At 40.3% G+C, this 27,543-nt stretch overlaps 2 protein-coding genes across 2 annotated transcripts in view; one reads left to right on the top strand and one right to left on the bottom strand.

The window, feature by feature from the left end:
* Positions 1–16,698, bottom strand: part of LOC127656669 (reticulon-4-interacting protein 1 homolog, mitochondrial) — a 32,285-nt gene extending 15,587 nt beyond the window's left edge. The window contains exons 1-4 of the mRNA XM_052145091.1: positions 16,251–16,698; positions 15,362–15,513; positions 15,054–15,122; positions 14,773–14,897 (exon numbers count right to left, since the gene is read on the bottom strand). Of these exons, the coding sequence (XP_052001051.1) occupies positions 14,773–14,897; positions 15,054–15,122; positions 15,362–15,513; positions 16,251–16,506 (602 nt within the window). The 5' untranslated portion in view covers positions 16,507–16,698. The remainder of the gene's footprint in view (positions 1–14,772; positions 14,898–15,053; positions 15,123–15,361; positions 15,514–16,250) is intronic.
* A 116-nt stretch (positions 16,699–16,814) lies between these two features.
* On the top strand, positions 16,815–24,329 carry qrsl1 (glutaminyl-tRNA amidotransferase subunit QRSL1). Its single transcript, XM_052145671.1, has 11 exons — positions 16,815–16,883; positions 17,200–17,359; positions 17,706–17,804; positions 17,905–18,001; positions 18,618–18,779; positions 19,191–19,366; positions 20,037–20,149; positions 20,624–20,816; positions 21,418–21,535; positions 22,055–22,260; positions 22,814–24,329. Exons 1-11 carry the CDS (start codon positions 16,821–16,823, stop codon positions 23,029–23,031), a joined length of 1,605 nt encoding a protein of 534 aa, XP_052001631.1. The 5' UTR covers positions 16,815–16,820; the 3' UTR covers positions 23,032–24,329.
* The last annotated feature ends 3,214 nt before the right edge of the window (positions 24,330–27,543 follow it).

The following is a 27,543-nucleotide window of genomic DNA, read 5'->3' as shown; positions in this document are numbered from 1 at the left end:
TTGGTTGTTAACATTCTGAACGAGCGAATCATTAAAGCTTTGTTCAGATGTCTGAGATCTAGGATGGGGCAGAGGCCACCGTCCTTTTTCGGGATGAGAAAAAGGCTGTAAAAACCCGCCTCTCTCATAGAGGGAGGAACAGTTTCTATAGCGCCCTTCTCTATCAGTTTGAGCACCTCGGTGCGTAGAACATGTGACACATCATTCCTCACTTTCGTCTCGACCACCGCTGAAAATCGGGGGTGGTCTGCGAGCGAATTGAAGTGAGTAACCGTGTTTTATGTTCAAAACCCATTTCGGCATGTCGGGGATTTTTTCCCAGGCTTTTGCTCGCACAGATATGGGCTGAATGCTGGCTGGGGGCGTGTCGCAGTGACGTATGGGCCCCACCGGCAAATTGCCTTGTGCTAACACTGAGTTTACAGCTCTCAGAGGCGCAGGTGCGCGCTGAGCAGCCGTGTTGCGTGCCGAGTGCAGGGGTGCGTGTGAGAATACAGGCACGCGCGCTATCTCCAAAATGCTTGCAGCATGAGTCGGAGAAATGCTTGAAACTGTATGGACAGAGTTTTCGGGTGGGGGTGCATACATCGTAATAGGCACGCGCGCCACATTCATAAAGCTTCCCGCTCTTAGCGGGGAGTCTCTTGGCTCGCGCATCACATCTGTGATGTTTGCGGCATGAGACAGAGAACTGTTTGAAACTGTATGGGCAGCGCTTATGGGTGGGGGTGCATATACTCTAGTAGGCACGCGCGCCACTTTCATAAAGTCTTCCGCTCGCGGCGGGGGTTTTTTTGGCTATGCATACAGTGTTTGTGTGTAGGGATGCATGCATGGCAGCAAGCACGCGCGCTACTTTTATAGTATTTCCCGCGTTTACTGGGGAAGTGTTTATAACTGTGGGAACAGTGCTTGTGTGTAGTGGTGCATACATAACAATAGGCACACGATCTACATTTATGGAGCGTCCAGCTGAGCTGGGGAAGTATTCGGCACTGTTTGGATAGTATTGACATGTGGGAATGCGCACTTTAGTGTGGACACGTGACCCCTTAGTGACACAGGCAGAAAATGTGCTAACACTGAGCTTACAGCTCTTAGAAGCGTGGCTAGCTGAGCAGCTGTGTTGAGTGCCGAGCGCAGGGGTGCGTGTGAAATCACAGGCACGCGCGCTATCTCCGTAATGCTCGCAGCATGAGCTGGAGAAATGTTTGAAAACTATATAGACAGTGTTTACGGGTGGGGGTGCATACATTGTAATAGGCACGCGCGCCACTTTCATAAAGCTTCCCGCTCTTAGCGGGGAGTTTCTTGGCTCGCTCGTGGCATGAGCTAGAGAACTGTCTGGAACTGTATGGGCAGTGCTTATGGGTGGGGGTGCATATACTGTAGTAGGCACGCGCGCCACTTTCATAAAGCCTCCCGCTCGCGCCGGGGTTTTTGGCCATGCATACAGTGTTTGTGTGTAGGGGTGCATGCATCACAGCAGGCACGCTCAAACCTTTATAGTATTTCCCGCTTTTACTGGGGAAGTGTGTATAACTGTGGGAACAGTGCTTGTGTGTAGTGGTGCATACATGACAATAGGCACACGATCTACATTTATGGGGCATCCAGCTCGAGCTGGGGAAGTATTTGGCACTGTTTGGACAGTATTGATATGTGGGAATGCGCACTTTAGTGTGGATACGTGACCCCTTAGCGACACAGGCAGTTAAAACGGCGTTTGATTGCAGGCGCGCGAGTTCTGTAACTGGCCCATTGACTGCTGTACAGACATTTCCAGCCGCCTGTAAGGGGACTGGGTAATGTTTTACACGTTTTGGAGACAGGAGGCGCCGCCCTGGCTCGCTGCTGCTGCTGAGGCAGTCTCTGGCGGCTCTGTGACGAGCTGGAGCGCTTGGGCAGGAAGTGACGCATAGCCTGCGAATCCTTCCGAGCTTCAGTGAACTCTTACCGTTTTAGACAGGATGCGGACGATCTCTGAGTCCATGCTGGTGCCCGTGCTCGTGTCCGCTAATGTCGACGGCGCGGGGTCGAAGGCCGAGCCCGGCCAGTCGTCGGATGCAGCGTCAATGGAAAGGCTGTCATCCTTTTCACCGTCGTCCCCTGACGCGCCGAACGAGACGAGACCCACCGCTCTGTAGGAGGGGTGCTGGTCCGCCTGCGTTGAAATGGACTGGCGGCGGGGAGTTCTCGGGTAGTGGTGAAGCACATGGGGACTGGCCCGGCGTGACGTCACTGAAGTCCGCGTGCTCGGCCTCGAGTGAGAGCAGCTTCTGCGTGGTCAGTTTCCCAGGCAGCGAGTGCAAATGATGTGACGATCCCCGTCAGGAAGAGGGCCTCTGCACGAGGCGCAGGCTGAAGGCATTTGCAACAACGCCTTGAAAAATTACTCTTTTACTCAATCAAAAAGCGTCGCAGAGGCGAGCGCTTGCAGTAAAAGGATATAGCGATGCGTGCCGGATGGCGTAGCAGAAGGATTCGAAGGCGGCTGAAGGCGCCGGCGTCCTCTTAGCGGTCCTGCTGTAGGCTTTTCGACGCCAGGCGAAAGACTCCAACAATCCGGAGGATCCAGCGAAGAGAAGGTCTTTGCTGAAGGAGATTAAATCTAAAGAACTCTCATGACAGGGCGCCTAATATATAGCCTTAGCCATGCTAATCTTGGCTGGCTGTGAGCGTGCGGGCGCGAAGCGCGCGCTCATTGGTCGTGCGTTCAGAGTCGCCCCGTCATTGGTTCGAGCAAGTTGCCGCAGCACAGCCAATGACCGAGCTGCCTCCCTCATTGCTGTCTGCTGTGCAGCTGCTGTCTGCTGTGCAGCTGCAATGCGTTTTACATAAAGACTTCAATATTTCTCGAGAAACTGAGTTTTCCCATAGCGTAAGCTACTTACGCAATAGGAGAGACCTCTCGATAGGGAACTACTTTAACCTGGGTATGTTGGTCTACCTTTGTAAATTTAGTGGTCATGACCTCTGGGTGTAAATTTAGTGGTCATGACCTCTGGGTAGAAATGTTCCTCTAATTAAGTGTTTACCATCTAAGGGGACTAAACAAAATACTTGTAGATAAAAGGGCAAGCAGGAGCAGCCATCTAATTAGTATTTAGTCAATTACTGTTTTAATGACCAATACTGGCATATTTGTGACCGTGAGATCCACGTACATGGCCGGCGCGAGACTCTCTAAGCGACAGGAATCCGAATGAACGAGTACAATATAAAATGGAGTTAAATACGATGATTACATGTAAATCAAATGTAATAATAATAACTAAGATTAGAACATTACTATATCCTTAGAAACATTTAGAATTGGAGTCAGATAAAATAAACGAGGATCTTAAATTGAATAATATAGTTATTTAACTGGAACGAAATAACTTAAACTGAACGTGCAGAACGCGCAGGAGACCTTCATCCACGCTGTTAGAAGCTATTGGACCAATAGGTGGACCCACTTACAAAGTGGTGACCTGCCTCCGTGATCTCCAACGAGCGAGTGACGTCTTATCAGCGCGAAAATCAGTTCCATTCCAACTATACACAGGACATGAGGTTTGATCTTAATCAGCTGTGGTAAGTCTATTCTTTTTGCCTATTAGAAGTGTTGAGGGAAAACACAGACGCACCCCATATAGACACATTTTGTAGAACGGGTCGGAATACCCACTGTTAGGCCGGAGACTGAAAATATCCGGTGGGGCCAAAGATATTAGAAAAAAAACATATGTACATCAGGGAAATGATAGCGGCAGGACACGAGAAAAGAAATCTCTTGAGCTGCAAATTAATGATCTCTGTTCGCACAAACGACGAGCGATCAGACTTAAACTGGAGATAACATCATCCAAAGTTTTTTTCTGGTATTCAAGGGAGGTTTGCAACTGGAACTTTAATCATAAAATCAATGAACACCATCACTGTTGTTTATGTACTTTGCTGCAACGAACATGCGACACTTCAAAAGAATAAGCGGGTAGCAACTGTAAACAACAAAAGTAGCGAGATTGAGATATAAACACTGCAAGTCAATGTGTTTGCATATGAAAAGCAAGATTGGGCAAAACAGTGATGTGATAAAAAGAAAAAAAACATAGTAACAACAGAAACGTTACTAGTTTATAAATCAGTAAAGAGTACTATGACAACCTATTTTTACATTTGCAACTGTCCTAAACACTGTTTCTGATGTAAGTGTTAATATAAACACTTAGATTAGAGGTTGTAAATGCTTCGGGCATTCCAGACTTTTCTTCTTTTATAAATTAGAAATAACTGTAATCATGCTTCACTTGAAATTGTTCATCAGTCTCAAGCTGAATGTGTTACTATGTCAGATATCTCTGATATGACACACTGTGCTATTAACCATATAGCTGCAGTTAAATCATACGGAGTACAAAATCCATGTGACTACCAGTCATTGTACACAATTAGCATTAACCTTCAGTAACTTTAAGAAGACTGAAGAACTTCATGAGGCCATTAAAACTTAACACTCTTTGCACATTGCATCACCTGACTCTACTCTGCCCAGCCCTCTTTTCATGTTCAAATATAGTCGCATGAGAATACACCTATCTTAACTCAAGAAAATTGCAAATCGCAAAAGCTCTGCAGCTTGAGCAGAAATTTGACCCATGTGAATATGTACCTGCAGTCATTGGGTGTTTACAGCAGCATGGCCATCAAAGGTTTTCAGCCTGACGTGTTGCTGTACACACAATGCACATGCATCTGATACAAGAGCCAAATCAAAGACATGTATTCTCAAGAGCAGCGAGATGACACACATCTCATTCCAGAAAGCCTCCAGAGACCAGTAATACAATTATTTTAATTTATACTACTTTAATATAATATAGTTGGATTATAATCACATTATAATATGCATTATATTATAATGGCCAAGCATGGCCATAGACGGGGAAAGGTTAAGCATGGCATTGCAGATGTATACTAGACATGTATGTTTGTAATGTCAATACCAACCGAACAAACTTACCGGCCCTGAAAAATTCTTATGATAAAATTTAATTGGTTCTCTTATCAGTGCCAAGAGGGAGGGTATACGGTAGTTGTTTGCTGTGCATCAATGCTGTAAGGTAGTTGTTTGCTGTGCATCAATGCTGTAAGTTAGTTGTTTGCTGTGCATCAATGCTGTAAAAACAGTGGCACATAATAATGAACCAAATCATCTCTCGCTGAGAAGCACCAATTTAATTTAAATCTGATCAGGGGAACCATTCCACTGTGTAAACAATGAAAGATGTGTGTATGTAAAATGCTCAACATCAGGCAAAATGTCATGACCCTGACAGACAACAGAGATCATAAAACGTGTGAATAGCACCCTTAAAAAATGCTAAGCAGAAAACACATCACCAAAGATGTGAACTGATTCATTGACCACAGAGCTGAGTTGAGAACATTAAAAAAAAAAAATCAAACAAAACTCAGAAAGTTTCCCAGCAGAACTGGGGCCTGTATTTCTCACAACAGCAATATATAGTGAAGACTCAACTGCAAAAACAGCTCAAGGTGCTACATGCATGAAACTGCTCTAAAATATCAGCAGTAATTCAGATCTCACCAAAGATGCTCAGTCTAATTTGATCTCTGAAATAAAATTTTCATTAGACATTGTAATGGTACATGTTTTTCAAACAAAATGCTTATTCCCCCTGATGACACAAACTGTTAATTCAATAACTACAACAGTTATCAGACAATAGATTATTTATTGTTTCATCACATAACACAGCTGCTCTACCTCTCATAGAACGCCAGACTGAACTCTGCAAAAAAACGCACTCCCCCATAAAAGGTGCTCTTCACACATGCGCAGTAAAAGAAACATAACTTAACAATCTCCCTTTTTTTCTTAAAAAAAAAAAAACTGTTCAAGTTTAGAACATAAGCATTTGTTATAATTATAACAGGATAACAGGTTAACTTAAGTACCTCAGTTTAAATGACTAGACATTGACAAAACATAAGCAAATACATTCAGTGCTCAAGATAGCAAACACCTGTGCTGAGGGCTTTCAGAAGGCCAAGTGCAGATGCGGCTTTTTTTGTCAAGCAGTTAGCTAGCTGCTCTTTAGTGGCTGACCACAAGATCTGCTGAATAGTTCCAGAATGTATAAGCTCCTTCATACTACTGATTTCTAGACGCAGTCTCTTTTCGGTTACAGATTTTGTTGATTTTAGAGCATCAAGAGGAGAATGATTGTCTATTACACACACAATAGGCACATTGATGCATGAGCAGCCACCAGTGGTAATCTCAGAGTATAGTGTAGCGAGGAAAACTGCTCTGTCAACTCCATCTGCAAGTGCCAAAGTCTCTCCCGCTAAGGTACTCCGTACAACTCTTCTGATCCGTTTTGACTGCCAAGATATAGGTGAAAATTTTCCATTTTCCCCCATATGCATGATGAAATGACCACCCTGTGTGCCACCGTCCGGAAGATTTCCCATTGAGGAATCACTGTACACCACCAATTTAACCGAACTGTTTTCCCCTAAGTACTGGAACCTCAAGATGACCTCTTCTGATTTTAGTTTTCGGATAAGTTTATTTGCACAATGCAGGGTCTGAACAGTAGCGTGCTTTGTGTTAGATGCCAACATGGATATGTCATATATAATGTCAGGTCGACTTTGCCTGGCAACCCACAATATTTGTCCAATCTTTGATTTTAGCATGTCCATCTCAACATCTGTCAATGACGCCTCACGTTGTGTTGCTCTGGTGGGATCCACTGAGATGGGTTGCAGATTTTTTATGTACGTTCCTTGTTGTACTTGTATTTCATCATCCTTAGAATGTACTTCTATTCCAATGTAGCTGAAACTGTCATGTTCTTCCCGTCCAACTTGAAAGGCAGCTTTCAACTGAGGAATGATATTTATGGAGAATGCATCTGTACCACCCCAAATAAAGTCATCCACATGTGACGCAAGAATCCCCGTCACCTTGCAGGAATCATCCACCCAGTAGAATACTGCTGGATCTACCTTTGACACGGTAGCTCCCAATTGTTGCATGGTGTCTTTTAATCTATTATACCAGAATAAAGAAGCATCTGTTAGTCCATAAACACATTTTTTCAACTTCAATATGGTTCCTTTGTTCTGCACTTCTTGTGGTGGGCAAATGTAAATATCTCTGGTTAACTCTTTACCTTGTAAAAAGGCTGCTTTAATGTCCATGGAGTTTAGCTGCCATTTATTTTGACATATTACTGCCATGATCATTTTAAGAGACTCTGAGGCACATGTAGGTGAGTCTTTGGGAAGGTCTTGAGTGTTCATTTCTTCAAAGCCTCTAGCCACTAGTCTGGCCTTACGTACAACTCCAGCAGTTGTTTCTTTAAGTGTGCACACCCACCTCGTGGAGATGCACTTCTGGCCTTCATCTTTCACTTCTTCAAAGACGTTATTTCTCTTCCAGGTGCTAAGTTCTGTACTTTTTTCATGTATGAAGAGATCATCGTGTACTATCAATATATCATCTTCATTATAGTCAGTGCTCAACTTAGCATGTTCGGATGGAATCACCTGAACATTGTCCATTTGTCCTAGATTGACTGATGCAGTTGTGCCAGCAGTTTCCTCAGGCTCACTGAACTGCAAATTGTACCAGTTTTTGTGTTTGCCGGTTGCCTTTCCTGCTCGGCCGAGGATTTTCCCAGTATGGATTTGTCCACTTTGATTATCTGTGTATTTAACTATTTGATCTTTTTTAGGCTTAGACCTTCGCGAGTTCGGTGGATGAGCAGGTTTGTGGCGTGTGGGATTGATAAAGACCATCACCTCCAGGTAGCACTGATGCAGAAAGTTCACTGACATCTTCAGCATTAAGGGGTTCATCATTTTCTGGTGTCAGTTCCTCATATTCACTTTCAGTGTCATTAAGATCTGCTGCTGGTGTTATTGTGGGATTGTCATATTTCTTTTTTATTTGTTCCCTTTCTGTCTCCTCCAGGTTTGTTTGTGGGTCATCCACCTTTCTTAGTCTAGACTGATGCACCCGAACATAGGTTCCACCATGCCTGACAAATACAACCACACTATCTTGGCCTATGACCACACCTGGACCTTTCCACTCATTACAATCTACTCGCTTATAATACACTTTGTCCCCCGTTTCATATCTGTCATCAACGGGATGCAGTTGCTTACGAAGGGCTCTTCTAATTCTCTCTGAGCATTCGGCTTCTGTGAATGCTGTTCTCATTGCATGTAGTGTGGTGATTTGTTTAGCTATCCAACTACTCATACTTGTTTCTAGAGCTGGAGGATTATTGGTGAGGACTGAGGGAAGATTCGGGTTCTGCCCAAACACTAACTGGTAGGGACTATAACCATGCACATTGTGCATGGAGTTCTTTGCCATTAGTGCCCAATCTAGAGCTGTCTTCCAGTCACAGTTGTTGTCCCTCTTCAGTTTCAGCAAAATTTCAGTTAGAGTCAGATTGTGCCTTTCAACAAGGCCATTGCTCCATGGACTGTACGCTGCCGTTGTTTTGATTTCAATGTTAAACTTTTCAGCCATGTCCTTCATTTCGTCATTAATAAATTCACCTCCATTATCACTAAACAGTCTGCATGGGGGACCATGAACACTTATCCAGCAGTGAATAAAGTGCTTCACTATCTCTTTTGGGTTCTTTGTGGTGACGATACTCCCTGCACTGAAGCGTGTGAAATGGTCAATAGCATGCAAATACCATACTCCAGGCTCAAGCTCATGTAAGTCCACAGCCACAGTCTCATTATAGGCTGATGCCATAGGCAAACCCACCACAGGCTTATGTTTTGGCTTGCTGTATCTGTTACATGTATAACAGTTTTTAACAATGTTCTTGAGAATTGTGTTGCTTTCATCATCGTGATTACCTGAGCAGGCCAGTAGTTTTTGCAGTCTATCAGCTGAAGCATGTCCAAATTGTCTGTGTAGTTTCAATAGGACTGTCTCTTTTTCTTTTGTTGTCATGTTTTCTGTCACAGCAAGAATGTCATTTTCATTTTGTGTCTTGTTCTCACTTGTCTCCTTTTCATCTGGATGACTGTCTTCTCTCAAATTCACACAGTAATGTCCTGAAGATGTTAGTTCAAGTTTAACAGGTTGTTTAAACATCGTTGCTTTGTCACGTGCAATGTCCAGAACTGCACTTGCTCTTTTCAGTGAAGTCTTGCTTAAAAGCATTGGTATTTCTGCAGGAACAACTTCCGTCTCTATTTTGCACCGGGTATGTCCTATCCTTGCTGGAATGGTAACTTTCCTTGTGGAATAAACAACCTTGCCATCACCAAATCTGAAACAACTTGCACTTTGTTTGTCATCTATTTTTAGTAACTCACTCTGTGGCAGCCCACTTGTGTAATCTTCAAGCCATTTTTCTCCACACACAGTTCTTGTACAGGCTGTGTCAATCACAGCTGATCCTAAAGGCTCCACCATGAAAAGTTCTGGTTTAGACAAAGATTCATTTGAAAACAAAGTGATGTTACATTCTTCAACGTCATCTTTTAGTCCTTCATCTTTTGTCAGTCTTACATTTTCCTTTTTATTTGGACAGTCCTTTGCCCAGTGATGCGTGCTTTGGCAAATTGCACATTTCGTTCTTCTTCCATATTTATCAAGAGGGTTTGTGCCTTGAGCTATGGTTTGGGGTTGTTGTGTAATGTTAGACTTGTGTCCCCCGTTTTCCTGAATATCTCGTGTAATAGGCAGTGTCACCATCTGTGTTTTGCAGTACACTGCCGCTCTCTCGTGGTGAAGTAACGTTATCTCCAAAAATTCTTTTCAAGGCTGATTTCATATCAGTGAAAGAAACGCTAGAGCAAGCTGTAAGTGCTAACTGTTTATCTTTAACAGTAAGTCCGGCAGTATCAAGTAGCTTAAAGGCTAGTACGGCATCAGGAAGCTCCATTTTGAACTTACGTAGCCTGTTGTATCGACGTTCGAACTCGACAATGTATTCCACCATAGAAACACCGCTCTCTCTAGTGATCCGGTCAAACTACGTGTACGCCTCGTACTGCCGATCTTTTAAAAATACAGAATCCAATTTCGCTATAAGTGTTTGCATTCCCGTGTCATTATTCAAATCCTCAGCGGAAATTTCCAGAGCACTGTCCCTTGCTCTCCCCGTTAGTGACAGAGTAACTGCCAAGGCTTGCTTTTTCTTTTCCAGGTCAGTAACACGTCTCCAAATTTCAATCTCATTTTTCCAACTTTCATAAGCCGTCTTCTCGTCAAACGGTGGAGGATTTTTGTAACTCCCAGCAGCAGCCATCCTCTGCTACCAATGTTAATTCAATAACTACAACAGTTATCAGACAATAGATTATTTATTGTTTCATCACATAACACAGCTGCTCTACCTCTCATAGAACGCCAGACTGAACTCTGCAAAAAAACGCGCTCCCCCATAAAAGGTGCTCTTCACACATGCGCAGTAAAAGAAACATAACTTAAAGGTCCCCTGACATGCTTCTTTTTGTAGGCTTTGATATAGGCCTTAGTGGTCCCTAGTACTGTATCTGAAATCTCTTTTACAAAATTCAGCCTTGGTACAGAATTATAGCCACTACAAGCCAACCCATAATGAGCTTCCCTTCAGACGTGCCATTTCGGTGTCTGTAGCTTTAAATGCTAATGAGGAGGAGAAAGGCGGGCAAGGTGTAGTGTGGGTGTTTACATTGGATATATTGCAATGGCACTTAGACACGCAGTCGTTCAGATGTTGCAAACGCATCTTTTCACACTCATTCACACCATAAGACGATATTAAAGTGTTAATATCTACATCTTTAAAGAAATATCAACAGTAAAACCTTTACCTCTCCTAAAAAAAGAAAGAAAAATTACCTACCTTTCGGAGTTGTTCGCGTCGCTGCCGTAGTGATTTCGTACGTGAAGTGCGAACACCGCAGCGCGTGAGCTGTTATTCAGTGCGTATGAGAACTGTCAGCGCGATGGTCATTTTCCTTCAAAGTGGTGGGATTTCTCTTACAAATAGCCTACGTTCAGTCAAAGAGCTGCGAATGCAGTCAATAGCTTTTAGAAATCCATGGTAACCGAGAAAGCCCTCCACAACTTCGCTCTACTGTGACCGAGTAAATGAAATTTATCCATTGATCCTTCTGGGGATTGGATGAAGGAAGTAAAAAAAGACTTGTGTGATCATTTGTGCATTCAATTATTGAGCAACTTTTGTGCTTCGATCAGTCACACGCCATGATATCTCTCGAGGATAAACTAAAATCGCGCGCGCGCGTTCGTACTTCCTAGCTCGTTTTCTCATTGGCGGGTCAAATTCTCTGGGCGGGCAAAGCAGAGAAGGGGGAGGTAACCTCCCCCTATATGACGTCATATAGGGAGAGATTCAAGATCAGCCCGTCTGAGATCTCATTTTCTCACAGGCAGAGAAAGATAGCCAAAACTCGGTTTACACCGACTGAAATTTCTAGACACGAGGGGACCAAATACAGGCTAGGGGAACTAATAATAATGTTAAAAAACCTCAGAAAGTGAAAATTTCATGTCAGGGGACCTTTAACACAAACCATACAGTGAGAGACTAAAACTATCTGTAACAGATAGTAACAGATGATCTGGTGCTGTTGTCAGCTACTATACAAGGGCTACAGCAGCACCTGGAACTGCTGGAGAACTACTGTCGGAACTGGGCCCTGACAGTCAATCTGAAAAAAACTCAAATTATGATTATCCAGAAAAGAACCAGATTACAGGACACCAGATAGACTTTCACTCTGGGGAACACTGCAATAGAACACACCCGACACTAGGACTACCTCGGTCTAAAAATGAGTGCTTCAGGGGGTTTTGGTCTGGCAGTGAATGCACTAAAAGAGAAAGCTAGAAGACCATTCTATGCTATTAAGGGCAAATTTACCAAAGTTGACATTCCTGAAACAATCTGGTGTAAGATCTTTCATAGTATTATAATGCATATTGCTCTGTACGGAAGTGAGGTTTGGGGTCCACTCTGTCTGGCAGATTCCTTGAGATGGGACAAACACCCCATAGAATCATAGATCAGGTTCCACCCATCTCCTAAACATACAGAGCACACACATTTATCACTACACATCATGGAACAAAATAATGGCCTAGATTCTGAAAATACTAATCCACTGAAGACCTGGCCTGCCTCTCACATACACATAGCCTCTCACATATAGGAGATTTAAAACAGTCACCATTTACAACTTCCTTTTGAAATACTGTGATATACATGGGACATGTGCATGGCTACAGTCACACATCAATGATTTAATTACTAATTGCAAGCAAACTTGCCACCCAAATTTCAACATTTCCACCTACACATAAATTGAACCAATTGATTGTTGTTGGAATGGTTGCAAACCAGAGGGCCCCTGGTTTTCAACACATCGCTAACAACAATGTAAAAATAAAAGAAGTTGATATGAAATGCAGACACTTCTATCGCTCCACTGCACATTTTGAAAATAGGCACATATCATCGACTGTGACTTAGCCACCAAATCACACACATTAGATAATTTTGAATTAACACGGTTATTATTATATATGTCTGTAACTGTGATTCTACAATCATAGAATTATTATTATAACTATATGTTTAATGATGCATGCCACTGGTGAAGATACTAGTTATACTGAATTTGTGGTATGTTTCCTTTAATTTATTATCCACTATAATAATGTATATTGATGATATATGTTCTAATTGCCTTGAACTCTGTGCCCCCTTTCCTTTAATTAATTAAAATCAAATATATCTGAATTCCACTACCACAAATCACAATGGTAGTAAAAAAAACAAATCTGATTAATTAGACCCCTTTGCATTTTCAAAGACACACTTGAGACCTGGATTACCACTCGCACTTGTGACATTAATTCATTGCTCGTCTTTTCATCATGTATTGATGTATTACTCAATCTTTTCTCATGTCAGTATAACATTAAGTTCTTCAGAGTTTCATCTTTACATGGTCATTTAAGAAGCTGTTCAGGTGTATATGCATTACCAGTGAGAACTCCTTCACCTAATTGAGGTCTGCCCAGAAGACCACCACTGGAGGTGACACAGAATTCTTCAAAGAGTCAGATCATCATTAAAGGGAAGGTGCAACCAGAAGCAGATGTTTCTCCATTATGGGAAGACATGTCCACTGAACAAGCCACAAAAGCCTTGATGGACTCTATGAACTGAACACATGTGCTAACCTCAACCCGACACAGTGTTGCGACTTCAGATGCCTCATCAGATCCATACGGACATCAACCGACATGGCACTGGCTCTCAGCCCTTCGCAACTGCACACACTTCAGCGACTGAGATAAAAATAGAAACTAAGACATAATGACCACACTCAGGAGACCTTCATCCATGCGGTTGGAAGCCACCACTGGACCAATAGGTGGACCCTCTTACAATGGTTTAGGGCCAAATACATCCCAAGTGAAAAGACTGATGCATTGAAACATAAAGCTGTCTTGGAGGTGGAGTTTCTACTGGCTGATCAGGGCAGATGTCAGTCTGCCCCAGCTGTGCCCGAGCCTGCAGACCAAGAAGCAGCAGTGCCACCAAAAGCTAAGAAGTCGTTGTCACTAGAAAGCTTCTTCAAGCAGAGCACAGCAACCAGTACCAGGAGGAGGCAATTAAAAATGAACTTTCATGCTACTTGCAGTCAGTGTAGAGACTGATATGGATCCTCTCGAATGATGGAAGGAACATGAAATTGTCTTTACAGCACTGAGTTACTTGGCAAAGAAGTATATTTTGGTAACAGCCACCAGTTCCCCTTCTGAAACAGTTTTCAGTTGCATGTTGAGGCTTATCTACGTTGTTAGAGCAAGTTGGCCTGTTGTTATTTTTGTTCTGTTCACATTTTTATTGTTATTTGCGCATCTGTGAATTTTGTTAAGCAGGAGAGGAAGACCAGTAATTGTACACTGTATTTTAAGCAGTCTGTTATTGTTGTTGAAAACAAATGAAGGAGCATTCTCAGGGATAGGCCTATTTTAATTTAATATAGGCAATTTATTTTACATACCTTTTTTTATGTACATGTTTTGCAGCTGTGTATTTTCAAATATGGAAACCCTGTCTCTGCATTTTATTTTGATCACGGTCTATTTTAATAGAGGTGCTTTTGACATCTCACATGTGGCTTTGACTTACAACTGAACATTTAGCCCATTTCGCAGAAAATATGGAGATATAATTTGCGTATCGCCATTCAGTCTGAAAATACAATACAAAGATATGTTTTTGGTCCATATTGCCAAGCCCTAATTTGAAGGCAAGATTTTGAGTCTGTGCAAATTAAAAAGTACTGTTGTTGTGCACTCTATCTGTTCTAGAGCTAGGAGCAAAGCAAGGGTGAATCTACCAAATAAAGTAGCACATTTTTACACTGATACTGGTATTCAACCATGTAATTAATGCAATTATGTAATTATTTTGAGACAACTAACCTAATTCTGTTAACTTTTAGTTAATTCAATTAATGCTATGAGGACATAATCAGCTGGATAAATCAGACCAATTAGAGGCAGGAGATTGTACAGAAACAGGCAGTTTTTTTGCTCCTGTGCATTTAAGTCTTTGTAGTTTGCTCTCTTACTATGTGAAATTATAAAAACAGCACATGGTCCAACTTGACTCGTCAGGAGCAACAGACAATTAGTAGAAGGTTGAAAAGGGAGATGAACCCAAACCAACAAGTACATGCCGTTTCTTAGCACTGTTGTCTTTGTTCAGGCCGCCAGTGTTGACGATGGAGGACCAGGCTGTTGCTGCCACATATGGAATTGCTGACGCTTCAACGTGACTCAGTGATTTGGGCTTGTGTGATACCTAATACACAGACACGAACAATTAACTTTTTAAGGAAGGACCCAAAGTTTAGCCTGCTGAACTGTGCTCTAAATCTACATATGTAAATGAGTGGCGTGTTACATGTTTGTACAGATTTATTTTTCCTTTTCTACAAAATGCAAGACAGAATATTACCTCATTGGCACTAAGTACTACAAACTCTGCCAGACTACCCTGCTTCCACGGAGGGATGGCAGCCCACACCTGACACAGGAAAAACAAACAGACAAAAACTTCAGTGCGTCTGGGGCAATCGCCTTAGTTCCATTGCTTCGGTTTTATTGAGTTTGACAGATTATCAAAGAAACACTTAGTGACTTATGCAGATCCTTGACTGTTTTAAGTATATTAAGATGTTTTTCCTCAAAGGCAATTCAGAAGTCTTGAGCAAATTATGCCCATACTATATATTATCACACTGAATTAATTACAGAACAGGGCACCTGATCTCCTGGTTTAAAGTAGTTCACATCTAGCCCACATTCCATGATGACTCCGGATACATCACGCCCCAGGATAAGTGGAAACTCACTTCCTGACTGGTTCATGTTTAGTGGGTCACGTTTCATGGCCATAGTAGCTGCCCCATAACCACCTGCATGACACATTAAAGAAAGATTGTCTTTATTGAGTACATCATGACTCTTATCTGTTTACAGCCCATTCTTAGCTATAGCACATGTCAGGCCAGTCCCAGCATGCTGTGTGACTCATCATTTCAACCCAATAAGAGGATTGTTTTTACATGATTATTGCATACAGCTAAACTGGCGTCAAGTGTTACTGAATAAATTCAATTCAAAATGTATTTTAAGACCAATTCATAAAATAAATGTTTTACAAAACTACACCCTGTCAACATTCCCACAGTTACACATGGCCTTTTAAAGCTGAAGTCTGTAATACTATGCCACAAGCAACAAAAACAATCGTTGAGCTCAAACAAATAGAGCAATGTTTTGGTAGAGCCACAGAGACAGTTAAATTATTCGGTGACATTAACCTACAAACGGTTTACAAGCTGTTTGTTAAGTTTGTAAGCTTGTCAATCTTATCTGAAGTTCAGAGTTTTGGCTAAATGGCAGCTCACAACGACTGTGAAGCCTGATATAGGGGCATAGCTCCGAAATATTGACATTCAAAATAAATATTTAATACATTAAATAAAAAAATATTAATATTCACAGTACTTCAGAATGATGACCTTTTGAAAATGATAGCCATGAACTGGACCACGTGAGATGCCAACATTCAGTTTGAAACATCGAAAGATAATTGATTTACAATAAACACAATCAGAGCAATGATGCAGACTGCACACCTGTCACATACCCCTCATACTGATGTCAATGGGGTTAATGCCCGCAGCGTGCACCTTCACGATTACTTCATTGGGATAGTGGATGATGGGAAGCGCGGCGTTCTTGGTGAATCTCAACACGTCGTTTTTCCCGTATTTATCTATCACCCATGCGGGCATCACAGTTTTTCGGGAAGCTGAGCCACTGAAGCTCCGAAAATGACCTCTGTGAAACCTCAGCGTGGACATCAGCCACCGGCGACACATGATATGAGTGTGGAGATGCATGTTTGATTAACCTAAATAATCCAGCGCGCTCGTCATGAGATCAGCAGCACAATCAAAGCATAAGGATAGTAGTGCAGCACATTCACGCTCTCTTACAGTCTATCGGTAACCCTTCGTTAATTAGTGGTATTAACTACATAATAAAACTCTCTCAACATTACAAAAGAGCGTCCCATGTCCTGCAAAGTCAGAACAAACCGGTGGACTTGAACTTTCACATTACAGATTGAACCAATCACAGGCTGGAACACTGTTCGATTGGCCAATCAGAGAGCAGAGATGATGGAACGTCATCGAGGTCAATAGAAGGTGTCATGGCGGCCTCCATTGCGGCTTGTCGTCCTGCAACAGCGATGCTCGGCCTGTCTATTAGAGAGGTTTGTCCTCACTTTAACTTTACTGAATTATACTGTGGCTGAATTGTACTGTCAAATGTGCTATTGTGCTGCGCGTTTCATTGCATAATCTGCCCTGTGGTGGTGTTTTAATTGTCGTCTAATACAATTACAAGACTTGCAAATGTGTCCATATTTTTGGAGTCATACATTGTGTTATGTATTAAGTCTCATATACAGAAATGTTAGAACATGGCTTGTGGTGTCAGACTTAAACTGTTCTGAATACGGAATGCTAATTAATAAAAAAAATAATAAAAATGAAAGGCCTTCGTTCTCTTTTAAACCCCTTCTGTAGATCTCCCAGGCACTGAGGGAGGGGAGGGTATCTGCCACTGAACTCTGCAAGAAATGCATCAACCAACTACAGAGGACGCATTATCTCAATGCTTATATCACCATCACAGAGGAGAAAGCCATGGAACAAGCACAGAGATCAGACAACAGGCTACAAACAGGTAAATATATGTTGTGTGTACGTACCTAACCATAGTTTGGGACGAAATGTAGCTTCTGAGATATTCGGAATACCATTCATTGAAAAATCAATTTATAAATAATGCAAATATAATTTTTTTGTTTGGAGGGGAGTAAGTGTTAATCTTTAGCTATTATTATTATTTACTTAATATTAAGGCAATATGTGTATGGCATAGCTATGTAAAAAGGTGTGTGTGTGTGTGTGTGTGTGTGTGTGTGTGTGTGTGTGTGTGTGTGTGTGTGTGTGTGTGTGTGTTTCTTAAAATATACGTATTTATTTGTAGGCTGACATAATTTTCATGTGCATTTATTTGTTTTTGTAAGGTAAACCTCTTGGTCCTCTGGACGGAATTCCCTTCTCTGTGAAGGACAACTTCTGCACAGAGGGCATCGAGACTACCTGTGCTTCAAACATGCTTAAAGGTTAGCTCAACTAGTTTAATAAAACAAGATTGGTGCAAAAGAAGCTTACTGTATCTCAGAGTTTATGAGCTGTTCCCATTCCTTTTCATTGAAATTGTAGGTTACATTCCTCCATTTAATGCAACAGTTGTGCAAAAGCTGTTGGATCAAGGTGCAGTTCTTGTTGGAAAAACAAATTTAGATGAGTTTGCAATGGGGTAAGAAGTGCACACACAAATACATGCACATACTAAAAACTGGAGGTCGATAGTGGAGTTTAGTGGATTTCGCTGATTCTGACAACTAAGGTGGTGGAATAGGCCGATAACAGATTTATTGGCTGATTATTTTTAAAATCAGTTCATAGAATGTTGCAACATTTTCTTAGTCGGCACTGACATACAGACCAGAGTCCAAAATAAACAAAATCCCAGATGTAGTTAACCCTTGCTTTATATTTAATATTTACTAAAATTAAGATTTTTGTAGCCTATATATTATTATTATTATTATAATGTCAATACTGTATATGAAAATTAATATGCTATATATGTGCAGACGAGGGATTTTCCCATATAGTTACATTTTTCTTTGCATGCCCTCACTTCAATTTAAAAAACGGAATTATCAGAGGAACATGGAGGAATTAAAAAAAAACTATTTGCATCTGCTTAAATTTTTACAGATACCCGATAGATCCAAAATACAACTATTGGCACCAATTAATCGGTAAAACCGATATATCGGTCTACCTGTAATAAATACATGCTGTTTTATGGCAATTTCTGGACAATCTGTAAGAGATTACAAAAGTGGAGTTTTTTTTCTCTCAAGAGCTGGCAGTACAGATGGAGTGTTTGGTCCAGTTCGGAACCCATGGAGCTATGCAACCCCATACCGTGAGCGGAGCCGGGGAGATCCAGATTCTGATTGGGCAATCACAGGAGGAAGTTCAGGTGGAAGCGCAGCAGCAGTGGCATCTCTAAGCAGCTTCCTGTGAGTGCAGATCACTTCTGAAATATTTCACGCCTCTTTATGATTTCACACATTTTTTTTTTTCTTTTAATAATTCTGAAACACATTCTGTTACTTGTAATGAGAATAAGCCTGGACATTTCCTGTAATACACACACACACATTCATTAAGTACTGAGCACCATATGAGCAGGTGAACTCAAATGAATGCACAGGAACAACTCTTTCTTTGTCTGAAATAATATCTGAAATAAAATTTGGCCAATACAGATATAGACAATTAAGATCAATTAAGCATTTATTATTGTTTTATTAATCAAACAAAGGTTCCTATACACAGTTATGTATAGTATATATGTACAAAATATTAACTACAGATAGTATGTGTTTTATTTCTGATCTATTCTACATATTCTACTCTTTTTCTCTTAGAGCGTTAGGGTCTGATACAGGAGGCTCTACACGAAACCCTGGTTCCCTCTGTGGAGTTGTGGCTCTGAAACCCACTTATGGCCTGCTCTCCCGACATGGACTCATCCCTCTGGTGAACTCAATGGATGTGCCTGGAATCATGACCAGGAGTGTCTATGATGCTGCTACAGTTTTGAGTATGAGAGCTGTTGTCCATTACATTCTGGGGTCTTTAGAGATCTATCAAAAATGATCTACAAAAATGTCCAGATAGTATCACATTTTTATTAGAACATTATAGAATAGAATATATTCTGATATAGTTTATATCAAACTATACAGTGCCATAGTATTTAATGACCCTATACACTTTTGTTAATCAAGCAGTTATAAATATATATAGCAATCTTGAATTATTATTATACTTTGTTTGTTTTTGTTACACCATCCAGAAGAGAAAGGTTGAGGACTAATGTAGGCATAACTCCAACAAAATGTACTGTAAATTTCAGAACTCAAAAGCTCCTCCACAGTCCAAAAAAACATTTTTTGAAACTAATCTAGAAAAAAAGACTCATTCTGGACTTCTATATTTGTCTAACATCTGATAGGCTTTGCAAAAATGCTTAAAAAAGAATGGACATATCCGCCAACCTTCAAGCCAGTTGCTCATTTCACATGAAAATAGCAAAACACCCTTAAGGGTCAGAGAGAGGGTGGAAACTGTCATTAAAACCAAAAGTAGGACAGTTTTTGACACACACACACACACAAAAACACTTTACTGAAATGAACAGGGAAAACATTTTAATAAAAATGTATAATGTCTCTTTAAAGTCTGCATTTTCAGATGTTTTTGTGTTTCAGGGATTCTGCAGGGTCGAGATGAGAGGGACTCAACAACTGTCCAGGCACCCAGCACCCCACCCAGTCTTCCTGAACATTTTGACATTAAAGACTTATGTGTTGGCATACCAAAGGTAAAGACCTTCTGAGTCAAACCAGTAGCCCGATGTGGTTAACAACAGCAGTGGTGGTGACTACACAGTGGTTAAATATAAAGGCTGTAGGGGGCCTTGGTAGCTCAGCGAGTATTTAGGCTGACTACCACCCCTGGAGTTGCAAGTTTGAATCCAGGTTGTGCTGAGTGACTCCAGCAAGGTCTCCTAAGCAAACAAATTTGCCGGTTGCTAGGGAGGGTAGAGTCGCATGGGATAACCTCCTCGTGGTTGCGATTTAGTGGTTCTCATATATATATATATATATATAAGAATCTTTAGGCTGCTAACCCAAATTTTATAGAGTGAAACAAACATACATTTTATTGTAAAGCAGAAAAAATGTCCTTCCTGTACATTAAAATATTGTATATGTATGTAGATAACAAGTGTGCATCTAACATAATACAGAATTTAGATGTGCATAGTATTGGAATAAAGCTTCTATTATGTTAGGAGTATCACGCCCCAGGCATGTCAAAGGAAACTCTGACCCAGTGGAGTCGAGTCGCAGCCATGTTTGAGAAGGCGGGAGCGAGGGTACAGGAAGTGTCTCTCCCACACACACAGCACTCCATCGTCTGTTACCACGTCCTGTGTTGCTGTGAGGTAGCATCCAATATGGCACGATTTGACGGCCTTGAATACGGTACAAATAAAAAGCTTTACGATTTTGAAAACTTTTAAATAACATGTACATGACTTTAAAGGAATATTCTGGGATCAGTACGAGTTAAGCTCATTCGACAGCATTTATGGCATGATGTTGATAACCACAAAATAAAATGTAGACTCTTCAGTCCATTAAAAAAAAAACAGTGATGCATTTAAAATGGAAATTAATGGGGCAAATTTTTAGAGGGTTTAAAGCAGAAATGTGAAGCTGTCAAGTTGTTAAAATAGTCATTTCTACTGTTGTTTTAGGGTTTGTTGACTACATCTTCATGGCATCGAAGTTATAAAATTGGCTTTTACTTTACGCAGAAAACCACTCTAAAATAATGTTAACACATGTTGTTTATATCTTGTGGCTATACTTTTGAATAATGCCCCCTTCCCTTCCATTTTAAGTGCCTCACTTGTACCCAGATTTAAGCTGTTTTTAAAGAAAATGAGGGACGAATCAATTTATTTTTGAGGTAAGCAACATTATGCCACAAATGCTGTCGATTGACCTAAACTTTGAAACATCTTAATTTAAACAAGAGCGAGTGATGCTGATAAAGTGTTGATTCCCATGGTCTCCTTAGGCCATCGCAGTGCAGTCGACAGCTCTACAGATGCCATGTACGCCACCACAAGACATGAAGGCTTTAACAATGTTGTCCGCAGAAGAATCCTCGCAGGGAACTACTTCCTTCTGAAAAAGTACGTGGCTATCAAAAGAGAACTGCTGAACTTTCAGATTCTTTGACACCTTTACTGTTTAGTTTTATAGCCACATCTCTCATTCACACCCTCTACAGAGGTGCGCCACTGTAGCAAACATCCACATGGCTCCATGCCTCGTTTGTACTGCTGTTACCACTGCATATTGGTCATACATTGGTAATACATTCTTACTGCCACCTGATTGTTTTATTAGTGCTAAAATGGTAGAGGATGGTGCTAGCAATGCCAAGGTCATGGGTTTGATTCCCAGGAAACCCACATACTGATAAAATGTGTACTCTGTTGAATACACTGTAAATTGCTTTGTAGAAAAGCGTCTGTCAAGGAAACAGTGTAAATGTAAATATCAGGAGTTTCAAAGGTGTTGTAGTTTTCGTGCAGTCATGCCTTGGTTTTTATCTCATAGAGGGTGGATACCAATGTCAATATTGTGAATGTGAACCTAAAGCTAGTTTTGCACGTATGTCACCACCATATATATACCTGTCTTCTCAGAAATTATGCGCAATACTTTGTGAAGGCTCAACAGATCCGGCGTCTCATCGCTGAGGATTTTAAGCGTGTGTTCCGCTCCGGCATAGATGTTCTCCTCACACCCACGACACTTGGCGATGCAGCATGCTACTCTGACTTCATACAGGAAGACAACCGAACCCGCAGTGCACAGGAAGACGTCTTCACCCAACCTGTCAACATGGCAGGTATGAACAGGAAATGGATTCAAGAGAGAATTTACCTCACTAAAAGGAAGTAAAGTTTCCATAGCGGTCAATCCTTTGCATGTCCTTGAGAGCTCAGCTTGTATTACCTGCCCAAACATGGTCTGCATCTCCTGATTTAACAGGTGATTTCCCTAAGCTGAAGTCACTCTGGGAGTTTTGTGTGGTCACAACAAGTTTGAAGGGCATGTGACCACCAGCTGAATACAAGCTCTAAGGACAACTGGGTTGTCTCCTCCAGCAATATAAACAAACTGTATGAGTCTCTTTTTTTAATGGAACAATAAATGGTTGAGTTCCATTAGGAAAACTGATGGCACTAGCAATGCCAAGGTCATGGGTTTGATTGCCAGGGTACACACAAACTGATGAAAAAAAAAGAGTGTTGAAATTGAAATCTTAACAATAAAACAAATGTTCTGTAATTCAGAGAACAACTGACATATCCATTCAACAAAAAAACATGGTAAACAAATGTTATGTTTTGGATTTGCTAATGTTTTTGCACAGGATTTTAACAATCTTCCTGCCATAGGTCTGCCTGCCATCACTGTTCCAACGGTCCTCTCACACAGAGGTCTTCCCATCGGCCTGCAGCTGATTGGTCAGGCACTACAGGACTGGAAGTTGTTGACAGTAGCCCACTGGATGGAGCAACAGCTCAAATTTCCAATGATCCATTTCCATGAAGCCTCAAATGAGATCGAGGTGGACAGCGCAATCAGAGAATGCAGGCATACTGTGGGACCATAACACTGAGACAGAACATTTAAAGAACAGGGGAACTGAAATTTGGTGTCAATGTACAAACCAGAAGTGAAAACTTCATCCTAGTGCAACAACACACTATAATGTATATATGAGTCTCCATATCCTGTAAGCAGTGTTTTATGATTTCACATATTAATTTGCCTTCCTCAAATAACTGGTCATATTTAATGCGTTAGTGCTATGATCAGTAGAGCCACTGACTCGAAAGCAAATATATTAAATGTACCAATGTAATACAAGTTAAGCTCCATCTACAGCATTTGTGATATATTATTGATTACCACAAAAATTAATTTTGACTTGCCAACCCTTTCTAAAAAAACAAAAAGGAAAAATTGGGGTTCCAGTGAGTCACTTACAATGGAAGTGAATGGGACCTATCGTAAGTGTTAAATACTCTTTCAAAAGTATAGCCACAATACAAACAATATGCTTGTTATCGTGATTTCAGGACTATGTGTACTAACCCTAAAATGACTAATGATTTGTTAAACAACTTTACAGCTCTAATAATAGACGTTTTAAAAGAAGAATGAATGAAAGGGATTTTAATGAAATTATAAGCTTCAAATGTTTGCCTTTAAACCCCCCAGCAAAATACATGAATACATTTTTGTGGTAATCTACATCATGCCACATATGCTGTCGATTGAGCTTGACTTGTATTGAACCCGGAATATTTCTTTAATGTGAATTTAAACGTTACAAATTGTAACTGTTATAGCAGTTTTCACTAGCACTTTTTGTGCTGTATTCATGGCTGGTGGCTTTTACTTTAAACAGATTTTTGTAAAAGAATGAAATTCTGAAGGTAAAAACTGAATGAAGGTACAAAAAACCTCTTTGTCTTTTCTACAATCCAACAACATTATAAAAAAAAAAGTTTGATACAATTTGCACAACAGAAACCCAAGTAGCAATCATTGTGTTTTGCACAGTTTAACCACACTCTTGAGGAAAGAACACACATCCTGTTTCTAACGAAAAATGACACCCTCTTATACCACTGCAGTTGAGCTTATATTCCATGTGTGAGGTTTGTGTTTTTAAAATGTATTTATGGCGGTAAAGGTTGTTTATAGAATAAAGGCAGATGGATTAGTATATTGTCTTCACTGATGTGGTAAGCACACTGTCATGTGGCCCTTATAGGGATATTTCACCCAAAAAAGAAAATTCTCTCAGCATTTACTCAACCTCATTCCGTCCCAGATGTGTATGACTTTCTTTTTACCTGGAGAACACAAATGAAAAGATTTTTAGAAGACTATTTCAATGAAAGTGAATAGTGACCAAAACTCTGAAGGTACAACAAGCCTATCTGAAATGGTGGTGGCTTAGTGGGCTAAAGCATTAAACTGTTAAGCAGAAGGTTGTCGGTTCGATCCCCACTGCCACCACCATTGTGTCCTTGAGCAAGGCTCTTAACTCCAGGTTGCTCGGGGGGACTGTCCCTGTCTCTGTGGTCTGTAAGTCGCTTTGGATAAAAGCGTCTGCCAAATGCATAAATGTAAATGCATATAAAGGCAGCATAAAAGTAATCCAAATAACTCTAGTGGTTAAATCCATAAGTGTTTTACTATAAAGGTGTTTGATATCCTATCCCATTTTAATGTGGATAGACAACCATAAATAAGCCATTTGTAGGTGCATTTGTCCATAAAGTGAAACAATATGACTCATGTTTACATGTGTGTGTGACAAATACAAGAGTGTGGGAAATAGGAGCTAAAAGATTGTTATCTTCAGTATGCAACCATTTCCTTTTTCTTGATCAGAAGAGCCACTTTGTAACATAAAATAGTCTATAACCAGAACAAAAAAGAATGTGTCAGTTTATACATATAGATAAAACCAAATATATATTTTATAAAGATGATGGGGTAACACTTAACAATAATGTTCTACATGCTAACACATTAGGTATCATGAACTACAATTAGTAATGCATTAGTATATGTTGAAATTAACATTAACCAAGATTAATAAAAGTTGTAAAAGTATAGGATAGTTTATTGTTAGTTCATATTCACTATACATTTTTTAATTTTGTGTACATACTCATTATAAAGTTTTACAAACATGACTTAAAAAAGAAAAGTAGCTTTGAGGTCTGTATTTCCTTTTAAAACATCTGGATTATTCTTCGGTTTTAGGACCATAACCTCCAAAGGTGCTGAGGGGGATGTTTCAACCGAAAATTCAGATTAGTGGGGGTTTTCAATGGCTAATCCTTTTACAGTGGCAAGAACAATATGTGAACCCTTTGGAATTACCTGCATTTATGTATAAATTTGTTTTACAATCTGGTTTGATCTTCATCTAATTTACTGTAATGAACAAACACAATCTGTTTTAGCACACAGATTATTGTATTGTTCTTGTATTTATTGAATACATCATTCAAACACGTACAGTATAGTTTGGAAAAAGTATGTGAACCCCTTGGCTAATGATGTCAAAAAAAGCTAATTAGAGACTGGAGTTGTCAAACGTGGTATCCAATTAATGAAACGCGATTAGAGCTACTTTGACTTATAAAAAGCACTCAAATATTTTGAGTTTGCTATTCACAAGAAGTATCTGCTGATGTGAACTGTGCCTTGCATAAAAAAAAAATAAAAAAAAACTCCTAGACATACGATCTAGAATTGTTGCTTTGCATAAAGCTGGAAAGGGTTACAAAGTTATCTTGAAGAGTTTAGCTATTCATCAGTCCACAGTCAGACAAGTTGTGTGATGAAACAGACTGATGAAACAAAGCTTGAATGGTTTGGGAAGAACAAGCAGCACTAAGTATGCTGTAAAAAGGGCACCACATACTATCATGAAAATATCATCAAGATATCCAACAGGATAATGTAAGGGTGGCTGTGGACCATCTGAAGCTCAGAAGTTGTTGAGTAATGCAGCAGGACAATGACATTAAACATCGAAGTAAATCCTCAAAAAAAGAAAATCCACCTTTTGGAGTGGCCCAGTATGAGCCCAAACCTTAACCCAAAAGAGATGCTATGGAATGACCTCAAGAAAACCATTCACACCAGACATCCTAAACAGGGATGGATTACCAACCGGGCTGGTGCCCTGGGATTTAAGTTTGCATGAACCAGTTTGGTGACCCCCCTGCTCGAAAACCCATCAAAAATGAAAATGAAACACCCCCATTACATTTGCTCCCCAGTTATGAATATGTGATTATAGAATTGATTAATCTACAAATGTATATTATTCAGATGCACTTGTGTCTCTGCTCATACAGGTTCAAATCAGTATGTTTTAAACAAGGCGAAACAAAACACCTCTACACGATTTCCTCTTTTTGAATAAAGCCTGCAACATCAGTGATGTTAAATCAAATCTTTTGATATGTCACTTCAGCATGTGCTGCTCTGTCCTCTGTCGACCAGATGGTGGTCTAAAATTCTTCTGAGAAATTTGTCAATGCATAATAAAGAAAAGCACTTGCAGCTGGCCGTCTCAGGTCACCATGGTGACTCTAGGGACGTTGCTGAGGGCAACTTAAGCCATGGTTTGGGAGAAGCTTTTATAAGAGATCAAAATGCTTGGTTTCCTCTCCAGTAAACAAGATATTTTCTGATCATTTTTATGTCAAATTACTTTTCTATTCAAAACCTTGACATTACAAATTTGGTCAATTGTGGCGTGATTCAGTTTTAACTATAAATGTCTAATTTAAAAAATAAAATAAAAAAACTAGTGAGAATACCATTTATTATATTCTCAAAAACATACAAAAGCATGAAACTGAGTTACTGCTGTGGGGTTTTTGTCTGAATGAGTCTTGCCATCCACCACTGTTCACATTTTATAGTGATCACAGGTCAAAGTGACTGTAGTGAGGTGGGATGAGGAAGGCAGAGAAGACCAAATGCAGAGAGAACTGAGAGAGATATTAGACTGGAGCACAGGAAATATATATATATATATATATATATATATATATATATATATATATATATATATATACACACATGTGCCTTTATGGTTAGGGGTGGGCTTTAGGAATCAGGTAGCGGGAAGAAATAATATGGCCCTGAGACAGATTTCAGCACAACACCGTGTCATTAAAGACCTGAGATATGTAATAATGTTTGGTGAAACTGTCATGCATTTAAGTCTCTGTGAGAAAACAAAGTGAGTAAAATAAGTGAAAATGTTTATTTGTGTTATTTTTTTCATTTCTATAACAGTATCAACTGAATTATTTGGACCATACTGATAAATAACACTGATTTGAAATTAGAGAAAGAAACTATTTGATCTTTCTGACCCTTTATTGACATCTTTAATGAACAAAAACAGTACTCTGCCTTAACATGTTTACAAAACAGACTTAAAGTTAGCTTTAGTTATAGAAGCTTTCATTCACATCATCCTGGTCTGTGCTCTCAGCTCAGGGACAGAACGCCCTCATTGCTTTGATCACCTAGATTCCAGTTCTACCTGGATGCCTCCTGAAGGGCATTTCAG

Source organism: Xyrauchen texanus, chromosome 16 (assembly GCF_025860055.1).
Source record: "Xyrauchen texanus isolate HMW12.3.18 chromosome 16, RBS_HiC_50CHRs, whole genome shotgun sequence".
NCBI classification, from domain to species: Eukaryota; Metazoa; Chordata; class Actinopteri; order Cypriniformes; family Catostomidae; genus Xyrauchen; species Xyrauchen texanus.
The sequence above is the reverse complement of the archived record's forward strand: the minus strand, read 5'-3'. Positions and strand labels throughout refer to the sequence as shown.